Genomic DNA, 11,251 nt, shown 5'->3' with positions numbered 1-11,251 from the left:
CCCGGACCAGGGCTTGAGCCCGTGTCCCCTGAATTGGCAGGCGGATTCTTAACCACTGCGCCACCAGGGAAGCCCTACTTCTTTTCCTATTTGGATGCATTTCATTTTCTGGCATGGAAGACAAATTGAAAACCAACAGACAAAAAAGAAAGAAAGAAGGGGTTTCCCTGGTGGTCCAGTGGTTAAGACTTTGCCTTCCAGTGCAGGGGGTGCGGGTTCAATCCCTGGTCGGGATCCCACATGCCTAGGGGCCAAAAAACCAAAACATAAAACAGAAGCAGTATTTTAACAAATTCAATAAAGACTTAAAGAAAAAAAAGAAAAGAAAAAAATAATGATGTAATAATGTCAGATTTGTGATTTGTACAGAAATAAACTTTGATGATGTAATGAGAGTGACTTGGGTAGCTACCTTAGATTGGGTACATGGAAATGCCTCCTGTGAGGAAATGACATCTAGCCTAAAATCTGAATTATAATAAGGAGGCTTCTAGACAGTGGAAACAGTAATGTGAAGGAACTAAATGGTGGGAATGAGCTTACTTACTGGAGGAGCAGGTAGGCCGTGTGACTAGAATGTAGTAGCAAGAGGGGAAAGGAGACTGAGAGGCTGCCAGCGGCTAGGCTGTGTGGGACTTTGTAAACCCGGGCAATGGAAGTTGGATTTCATTCTAGGTTTGATGAGGTGATACTGGAGTGTGATGTGATCTGATTCACATTTCAAAATTACTGTAGTTGCCTTGTGAATAATAGAGGTTAGAGTGGGAGCTGGAATCACTTAGGAGGCTTGGAGATGTTAATAACTTGGAGTGATGGATTATGGCGATGGAGAGAAGCAAATGGATGCAGGTTTTATATCAGACTTGCTGATGTCGTGCTTTTATTATGGAGACTTTTACAAGTCCTGCTTTTATTATGCTAAGTTGGAGACACCTACTGATATTCCAAATACAAATCTCAAGTAGGCACTTGGATAAACAAGGCTAGAACCACAGGGAGTGAGCTGGGATCACTTGTTTTCATTTTGAAGGAGCTGCCAGTGAGCCAGGAGGCACTCTAAGAGAAAATGTTTCAGGTAATCCAAGGTAAAATTGTTTCAAGGTGTTGGAATGTGTTGATAGGCCTAGACTTCAATCCCAGTGTGCGGATTACTTTAGCTCCCTGAACTTTCTTCTCCACCTATAAAATGGGGATAATACCTGATTTGGGGGTTTACTGTGAGACTGAAGGAGATAAGGCACTTAAGAGAGCTAGCAGCATTCTCAGCAGCTACTAATTTAGCAACCACTCTTCTACAGTTTGATAAGAACTACTCTTGTCATAGACAAGTAGTAAAAGCGAAACTAGCTACGTTTTCTCAAGGAAAGATAATCCTGGAAGGAGAGCTGCTATAAGACCATGCTGCAGCCTCACTCTCTCCTTCAGTAAACCTCTTTGAAGACAGCACAGTTCACGCACCACCACACAGCAGGAAACAGTTTTCCTACCTCTTCCTACAAATCCTGTTTACACTGCTTGAATGAGGCAAGAGGTTTAGTATAACAAAGTAACAAATGATGCCACAGCAACCACTGAACTATTATGTGCCTCTTCTCTTTCTTGCATTAAACAAACACACATCAGTCTTAGCAACTCAAGTTATAGGAAGAGGGATATCAATCTCCCATCTTAAAGACTTTTAAGGGCACTTCCCAAATATTAAAATAACAGGGAATTCCCTGGTGGTCCAGTGGTTAGGACTCCACACTCTCACTGCGAAGGGCCCAGGTTTAATCCCTGGTCAGGGAAATAAGATCCCACAGTGCAACAATAATAATAGTTAACATTTCTGGAGGCCTTACGATTAGCCAGAAAATACTGTGCTAATTGTTTTAGATCTCTCAATCATTTACCTCCCCCCAACAGTCCTATAAAAGTGGAAATAATATTATCCCCATATCATCCTCCCCAATAGATCACCTTTAAATGAGAGAGTTAGCCAATTAGAATTGGACTGGCTAGGGACTTCCCTGGTGGTGCAGTGGTTAAGAATTCACCTCCCAATGCAGGGGACACAGGTTCAAGCCCTGGTCAGGGAAGATCCCACATGCTGCGGAGCAACTAAGCCTGTGTGCCACAAACACCGAGCCTGCGCACTAGAGCCCACACGTCACAACTACTGAGCCCGTGAGCCACAACTACTGAGCCTGCGTGCCTAGAGCTCGTGCTCCGCAACAAAGAGAAGCCACTGCACCACAACGAAGAGTAACCCCCGCTTGCCACAAATAGAGAAAGCCCGCGCACAGCAACGAAGACCCAACACAGACAAAAATAAATAAATAAATTTTAAAAAAGAATTGGGACTGGCTAGGTATCCCCAGTGCCTTTTAACTGAGCCGTGTGAAAAGGTGAGGTTCATAATAATTCTTTAAGGAATAGTTGAGGGTTGAAGAATTAATTCGAGGTACTGGAGATAAAAGGGTTTTTGTTTGTTTGTTTGTTTGTTTTTATACTAAGATTTGCCTTTGGCAGATTAGCATGACAGGGCTTCAGCCTCTGCTTCCAAAGCACTTAGCATATCTCACAATACCTGGCTGAGTGTTCTGAAGAAGGACAATAACAAAATGATCCAACAGTATGGAATCAGCACTGTTACCAAATTATCTTTTCTACAGTATTTTACCCTTAAATGTTTTGCTGAATCTTTACCAGGATAATCTCATTTCAAACAACTTTAAAATTTACAAAGTTCACCTCTTCCATGAAAACCTGTGATCTAGAGCCCATCCGAACATTTTTGAGAAGATGGAATGATTCAGATCAGGGGACTTTGCAAACAACTTTTGTCATTAATGTTTATTTCAATTAAATAAATGTGAATTCAGAATTAATGGAAGATAAAACCTCAAAGTATTTGGCAAAACAAATGCTATTACGAGCTTGATTAAAATGTTTGTGGTACCTGTGCTATGAATTACAGACGTCCACAAAATTAAAAGCACATTCTGAAGAAAATCAAATTCTGATAAATTCTGTTTGTAAAAATTCAGCGGTACAGTCCCCCCCAGGGGAGAAGTAATTTGCCTTGTTACCATCAGTTAAAAATCAAATGAGCATACTTTCCTCTCTTAATTGTGACCGTCACAGCACTGTAGAACATGTACAAACCTAAACCCTTTTGATCAGAGTAAACTAAACAAGACGCTGGTATTTAACAGGGTGTACAGAACATGTAGTATAAAACATTTTCTTTTGAAAATAAAAATTTTATAATCTGTTTCAAAAATATCAAACAATTGAAAAATATATCGACTGCAACAAAATTTCCAAACAGAAGTTCAAAAATCTTGGCGAAGCCATACATATAACATCAAATAAAATCTAGCTTCATTTACCAACTAAAACACTCATTAAAAATAATGATTTCTGTACGTCTAAACTGAGTGTAACACTTGGACATTTCAATAGAAATTGCTGTTCTGTCATACACTATTAAAGTCTGTTCTCTAATCTGAAGAAATTTCAATTATAAGGCAAAGGAAGACTAAAAATAGAAACAGTGCATCTTAAAGTTTTTCAGAGACCTACATATAAGTAATTTCCAAACGCATAATTTTTATATGCTTATGGTTTGGAACAAATTTTCCCTGAGCACTCTTTCTGCTTGGTTAGAAAATTAAAACATGATCTATAGAATAGAATTTGATTTTGATTTTTCTTAAATATATGCAATTTTTCATCCATCAAATGTATTTGGGAATCTTTCCTTCTAGACATCTCTAAAGTAATAACTAATTATAACTGTTTTAAGGGGCTATTCGAATGGCTATAGAAATATGGTTGAGTTTTAGTGCCCTGAGAACTGTACAGTGGGTGTCTCATACAACTGAAATGATTTACTAGCCTTAAAATTATCAATGGTTATTTTAACAAATTCAGAATGGCACTAGCTTCACAGAAGAAAGAGGTAATAATCAGTAATTCCAGCTCAGATGACCAATAATAAGCACTAAAAACTAAAAAAAACCCAAACCAACAACAAAAAAACACAACTAAAAAAAAAAAAAAGAGTTGGATTAACATTGTGCTTTCTATGGAATAATGCTGAAAAAAATTAAGGCTTCTGCCCAACCCAGGAACTACTTCATCTTGAAAATTTATTTAATGCAGTCTTGAGATCTGTAACTCCTTAATAGTCATGCAAACTTAAAATTAGCATCACTGGAAATTTCATCACACAAATTGCAGTTCTCAGTGCTATCCCAAGATTTACAGCCCAAAAGACATACTATAATTAGTGCACATGTACCATACCACTACCAGCTGTGTTCCCCTAATTTTTAAGGTCTTAAAAAACTCTTAGCTACTTGAGAGTGTAGACCTCTTCTCTTTCAAATAAATAAAGGATAACAAATACTAGGAGCCTTAACTATGCAAATTTGTAAATACTAATTTTCTACATAGCCTAGCATCACACCAAAGGAAAATTAGGTTTAAGAAGTTTCATATTTACAATTAGATTTCATAAGACCTAACTATATATATCTCTTAGCACTACGATTTATGTGGCTTGCAAGAATAATTAATAAATAACTTAAAACATTTAGAAGTCATCGTTCTGAAGACCTTCAAGAAGTGATGAGCAATTTCAGATGTCCAGCGGTGAGTCTTCTGTCTTCTTATATTTTAAGGTGCTTTACGCAGGCCGACCTTGACCAAAACGACTTTTAGACCTAGATTTTTTAAACAGAAAATAAGGTCAGAGGTGCTTCTAAAACAATAAGTTGCCACTGCTTTAGGTCATGTTTGCTTGACAGTGTCAAAGTTTAATGAACCTTCATGTAGCTCCATAATCCATTTTCAAAAATTCTTGGAGACGTATTTTGGAATTCAGATATTTTTTAATTTGGGGGAAATAATATGTACATATATCGTATATTATGAATCTGGAGCAGTGCCCCACAACCAAACACATTAATACTTCTTCAGTGAAACAAATGAGCATTTACGTTAAGTGGGATAAATAAAAACTATAAATAGTACCACAGTAGCTCAGGTCAGGCTTGAGTTGCCACAAATGTATGAAAAAAGCTTTTGGCTTTCTGAGCTTTCTGGATTTCAGAATTGCAGATAGGCATTTGGATCTGTAGTATTAATAATCAAATCTCAGTAACTGTTAATCTTTCAAAGAAAATCTGTGCTGTAAAATGACACAGAACATACAAATAAGATTTTATTAAGAGAGATAGAACAAGAAACAAGAAAGGTTTCGATGATTTATATAAAGTAGTAATACATTATCTATAAATAGTATAAGAATTCTGCTAATTCACACTATAGCTTACATTTTTATCAGCAGTTGGCTCAGAACGGAGCTGGCTCAATAAACAGAAAACTTTTTAAAAAGTATACTTTCATTAAATTTTGTGATCATGACCTCTTGAAGTCTTAACTTTTAAGTTAAAATCTGGTTCTAATTAATGTCTTGATGATCAAATCCCTGAAACAAAATAAAACCAAACTCAAATTATGTGCTTCTAGTGTTCATATGATTTTTCAAAAAAAAAAAATCACTTCAAAGCTAGTGGCATTCTGAATTCATTTATGCTGATTCACCTTGTGTTCTTCTCTGAGCTGCTTTGCCGTGCATTGACTGGCACTGAGGCCTTGATTTGTGCTTCGATCCTAGAATAAATACCTCCTGCAAACTGCACAGTAAAGGAGAAAAATCAAGTTATTATCTTTAAGGAACCAATAGAAGCTCTGCTTTATTGAAATGGCATTACTTTTTAACTTAGAAGTAATTTTATTTTTATTTATTTTTTATTTATTTTGATTTTTTAAATTCAGGCTCTGAGCTACAATTTATTTTTATTATTTTATATAAGTAAAATTCACCCATTTTAGTGCACTGTTCTGAGTTTTGAAAATGCATACAGTTGTGTAACCACTCATAATGGAGACATAAAGCAGTTCAAACACCCCAAGAAAATCCCCTTGTGCCCCTTTTAAGTCCAACGATTTGACACTACCAATTCCTGGCAACCACTGACTTGTTTTATGTCCCTATACTTTTGCATTTACCAGAACATTATATAAATAGAATCATACAGTCTGTAGCCTTCTGAATCTGGCTACTTTTGCTTAGCATAATGTATAGGATATTCATCTATGTTGCAGCATGTATCAACAGCTCATTCTTTTTTTTTTTTTTGCGGTAAGCGGGTCTCTCACTGTTGTGGCCTCTCCCGTTGCGGAGCACAGGCTCCGGACGCGCAGGCCCAGGGACCATAGCTCACGGGCCTAGCCGCTCCGCGGCATGTGGGATCTTCCCGGACCGGGACACGAACCTGTGTCCCCTGCATCGGCAGGCGGACTCTCAACCACTGCACCACCAGGGAAGCCCCAATAGCTCATTCTTTTTATCTATTCTAGTCTTACTCATTTATCATGTAAAGGACATTTGGGTTGTTTTTAGCTCTTGGCAATTCTAAATAAAGCCACAGGGAAGATACGTGTGAAATGATCTGTATGGTGAGTAAACATTTAATGCTATAAGAAACAGCTAAGCTCTTTTCCCAAGTAGGCATTCCCTTTTGCATCCTTACTAGCTATATACAAGAGTTCCAGTTGCTCTATATTCTTGCCAGCATATTTAAAAAACTTTCTTAGCTGCAGAGCAACCAAGCCCATGTGCCACAACTACTGAGCTTGCCTGCGCTCTAGAGCCCTCAAGCCACAACTACTGAGCTTGCCTGCGCTCTAGAGCCCTCAAGCCACAACTACTGAAGCCCGCATGCCTACAGCCCGTGCTCCACACAAGAGAACCACCGCAATGAGAAGCCCGCACACCACAACGAAGAAGAGCCCCCGCTCGACACAAATAGAGAAAGCCCGTGTGCAGCAACGAAGACCCAATGCAGCCAAAAAAACCAAACCAAACCAAAACAAAACTTTTTTAGACATTCTAGTGGGTGTATAGTGGTATCTTGCTGAGGTGTTCATTTACATTTCCCTAATGACTAAATGATGTTGCATCTTTTCCTGTGCTTATTTGCCACCTGTATCCCTTCTTTCTGAAGTGTATGATTAATTTTTTGCCCACTTATTGTCATTGGATTGTTTATTTTATTATTGAGCTTTGAGAATTCTTTATATATTTTGGATACAAATCCTTTACCAGATAAATATTTTACACATATATTCTCATAGTTTATGGCTTGTCTTTTCATTCTCTTAATAATGCCTTTCAAAAAGAAGTTTTAAAGTTTGATGAAGTCCAATTTGCCAATTTTTTTCTTTTATGGATAATGCTTTTGGTGTGGTAGCTAAGAAATATTTGCCTAACCCATGGTGATAAAGATTTTTTTTCCTGTGTTTTGTTCTTGTAGGGAAGTAAATTTTTAAATAAAAGAATTAGCAGTGGGCTTCCCTGGTGGCATAGTGGTTGAGAGTCCGCCTGCCGATGCAGGGGACACGGGTTCGTGCCCTGGTCCGGGAAGATCCCACATGCCGCGGAGCGGCTAGGCCCGTGAGCCATGGCCACTGAGCCTGCGCATCCGGAGCCTGTGCTCTGCAACGGGAGAGGTCACAACAGTGAGAGGCCCGTGTACCGCAAAAAAGGAAAAAAAAAAAAAAAAAAAGAATTAGGGGCAAGTGTTACTGTGAATACATAATACTGGTACTAATGATGATACATAATGTTATGACTAACATGTAATTCAGTAAGAGTAAGGTATTTCTTGTGATCATTTTCATCAAGATAACATTTTAAAGATAACATCTTATTTTAAAGATAACGTCTAAGCACTGCATGCAGAGTTGATGAAAATTAGCAACTTCCAGGGGCCACCCTCTGGACAGTCTGCAGTACAGAGTTAATCTGCTCTTGGTTGGACATTACACTTTCAGTAACAATGTACTTTACTATGTGTGTTATAGAGAGGACCTACGGACTGTAAGAGGTGGTGAAAAACTTATGTGAACAAACTGGCTAGCTGGTACAGAATATAAAAATACATTAAAAATTTACTCTTTTAAAATTACAAAGCATCTTTATACTTATGATGAAAATAAAGTAGGAAGGCATATCCAAGCAAGCACAGTACACGAGTACATAATTCTTACTTCTTTTGCTTCCTTTGACTTGACTCGGTCCAGATCACCCAATCTCATCTTTATTAGGTGCCCTGTAATTTCAGACATCCGCCGTTGATCTGAAGGTAAAAATTAATAAACCTTACTTTTTATGAGGATGTTTTATTACTTTTATTTCTTAAAGAAGATTGCAATCATCAAGAGTTTATGAAAATATCATTGGATATTATTTATAAACACATAAACCTTTTTATCTTTGAAGGATTTTAGGCTGCAAGTGGCAAAATGGCTCATATACAGATAACTGTGCTGCTTTTAATATTACTGTAAATCAGCCTAAGACATATTCAGCCTTCTTGAGAGTGGAAGTACTGGGTGAAAGTCAGTCTGAGAGGCCTCAAAATGACAGATACATAAAACAACATATTATCTACTGGGATTGTCTAGTAATGAAACTCTGGTTGATGCCTAAGGGAATGTGCTAATTCTGGGCCTTATTCCAGTTGGAATCTTTAAAGCTATTCAGCATACTTCATAAAATAAAAGATTCCTATCATTGCTATTTAGAGCTAATTTGTACATTACACAAATAATAAAACTTACCATCTTCTCTTTGTGCATCTTGGTTGAATCTCAAGGATCTTGTGGCATCCCACTTATTCTTCTGCATACTCACACTACTGAAAAAATTAAACAAAAATCAGTACTGATGCTTTTACAGTGAACATCTGACTGGATTAAGGAGCAATACTCACATGAAAGGAGACACATCTCTAGAAGTTGACTAAAAAAAAGTAGACAACATTAAGGCCCAATTAGAACATATTTATTGATTAGCGTTATAGGTAATACAAAAAGAGTTTACATTTACTGGGTGCAAGATACTGTACCAAGAGCATTACAAGCATTCTTTCACTGAAGCCTTGCAACTACTGTGTGAGATAGGTGCTACTATTATCTCTATAATAAACAGCTTCAGGGAAGTTAAGAAACTTGTCACAGAGAAACAGACCTAGAATTTGAACCCAGTTTTATTTGTCTGACCTGGAAGCCCCCCACCTCTATGCAATCTTTTAGAATTCACTCATTCTGTGCCTGTGGTCCTTAACATGGAGATGAACGTACAACCCGTCCAACATATATTGTGTGGAACTTGTTTGAACCCCAGCTTTTCACACATTTTTAGAATCTATAGTTTCTCTTTTAGCCAACTGTAGTTATACTGTTCTCTTATTCCTACCTGGCTTTTTACTCCTTCCTTTGAAGGCATGGGGAAATAAGAATAATTTTAAAAGATCATAAAATATTTATTTAAAAAATTTAGGGCTTCCCTGGTGGCGCAGTGGTTGAGAGTTCGCCTGCCGATGCAGGGGACATGGGTTCGTGCCCCGGTCCGGGAAGATCCCACATGCCGCGGAGTGGCTGGGCCCGTGAGCCATGGCCGCTGGGCCTGCGCGTCCGGAGCCTGTGCTCCGCAACGGGAGAGGCCACAACAGTGAGAGGCCTGCATAACACACACACAAAAAATTTAAAGCCTACTTATTTACTTTTTTAAAAAATTTTTGGCTGTGTTGGGTCTTCATTTCTGTACGAGGGCTTTCTCTAGTTGTGTCAAGTGGGGCCCACACTTCATCGCGGTGCGCGGGCCTCTCACTATCGCGACCTCTCTTGTTGCGGAGCACAGGCGCCAGACACGCAGGCTCAGTAGTGGTGGCTCACGGGCCTAGTTGCTCCGCGGCATGTGGGATCCTTCCAGACCAGGGCTTGAACCCGTGTCCCCTGCATTAGCAGGCAGACTCTCAACCACTGCACCACCAGGGAAGCCCCTACTTATTTTTTGCGTAAGTAATACTGGTTCATAATCCAAGAAGTACAAACAGCACATATATTAAAAAGCCTCTGCCCCCCAGACATTCAGTTCCCTTCCTTAGGGGAAACTAATTTTATCAATTTCTTGTATAGCTTTCCACAGATATTTTATGGATATACAAGAAAATTCATACGTATTCCTTCGTCTATTCTACAAAAATGGTAGCATAATATGCCACTATACATACTGCTCTGCACTTTTCCTTTTTTTCTTTTTATTGAAGTATAGTTACTTTACAATGTGGTATTAGTTTCTGGTGTAAAGTGATTCGGTTTATATATATATATATATATATATATATATATATATATATATATATATATATATATATATATATATATACATATATATATGCTCTTTTTCACATTCTTTTCCATTATAGTTTATTACAAGACATTGAATATAGTTCCCTGTGCTATACAGTAGGACCTTGTTGTTTATCCATTTTATATATAGTAGTAGTTTGTATATGTTAATCCCAAACCCCTAATTTCTCTTCCCCAAACTCACTTTCCTTTTTTCATGTGTCAATATACCTTAGGGATCTTTAATCTCAGTCTTTATAATGATTCTTCACTCATTTTTACACTGCTAGCATTCCACTGTGGCACTCATTACTCTTCTTTTTCGAATTTTTCCTGGCTGTACCTGCTTATTTCTTAATATGAACTTTAGAATAGTAATAGATAATTTAGTGTTACCTTCTCCAATGCCTTTTCTTTCTTCTGACCACAGGGTGAAGACATCTGCTTTTTTGGTTGTTTAGTGAATTTCTTTGGCTTCTCCTTTTTCCCTGATAACAGAAGGTCAATGTTATAAGCGTAAGTCCCATATACTTTCCTCATGCACTTGTCACATTCAAACAATAAAACCACTGAAAATAAAACATTGTTTTTAAAAACTAACAAATTACCTTGGGATAAAAAGTAACTATATGGAGAAATCAAACTAAAAGTGCTTTACAGAAGTTCATTTTAATTACTTTTCTTCTTTCTACTTGGTGAAAATCTTTGCGGAAAAAATGAGGGCAATGAATTCCAAGTGCCAGTGAAATTAAATACAGAAAAATGTTGGGGAAATTATTCCTATTTCTTTCTCTGAATCTAATTTGACAGTGGAGTCACACCTCCTAATTCCAAATTTTTTATATAAAAAATAACTATAACCCAGAAAAACACAATTTGAGAATGGGAGGAGAGAAGAGCTCACAAAAAATCTTTAAAATGTCTTTTGTTCATGCAGGAGGTGGGCTATGAAGGTAAAAATGGAGGTAGAACATAAATGATCTTGTGAAAAACCAGATCT

At 37.7% G+C, this 11,251-nt stretch overlaps 1 protein-coding gene across 2 annotated transcripts; it reads right to left on the bottom strand.

The window, feature by feature from the left end:
• Positions 1–2,859: 2,859 nt before the first annotated feature.
• On the bottom strand, positions 2,860–10,733 carry LOC308609945 (SANT and BTB domain regulator of class switch recombination-like). 2 transcript variants are annotated; one of them, XM_081259213.1, is made up of 6 exons: positions 10,648–10,733; positions 8,832–8,860; positions 8,680–8,756; positions 8,107–8,195; positions 5,596–5,687; positions 2,860–4,712 (listed from the first exon to the last, which is right to left on the bottom strand). In XM_081259213.1, the coding sequence occupies exons 1-6, from the start codon at positions 10,690–10,692 to the stop codon at positions 4,676–4,678; spliced, it is 369 nt and encodes a 122-aa protein (XP_081115339.1). In that variant the 5' UTR covers positions 10,693–10,733; the 3' UTR covers positions 2,860–4,675. The 2 variants fall into 2 exon arrangements, with proteins under 2 accessions (XP_081115339.1, XP_081115340.1); XM_081259214.1 differs by having other exon boundaries at positions 8,680–8,753.
• Between the last annotated feature and the right edge of the window lie 518 nt (positions 10,734–11,251).

This window comes from Mesoplodon bidens (assembly GCF_964165515.1).
Source record: "Mesoplodon bidens genome assembly, contig: HAP1_SCAFFOLD_1070, whole genome shotgun sequence".
In the NCBI taxonomy this organism is placed as follows: domain Eukaryota; kingdom Metazoa; phylum Chordata; class Mammalia; order Artiodactyla; family Ziphiidae; genus Mesoplodon; species Mesoplodon bidens.
The sequence above is the reverse complement of the archived record's forward strand: the minus strand, read 5'-3'. Positions and strand labels throughout refer to the sequence as shown.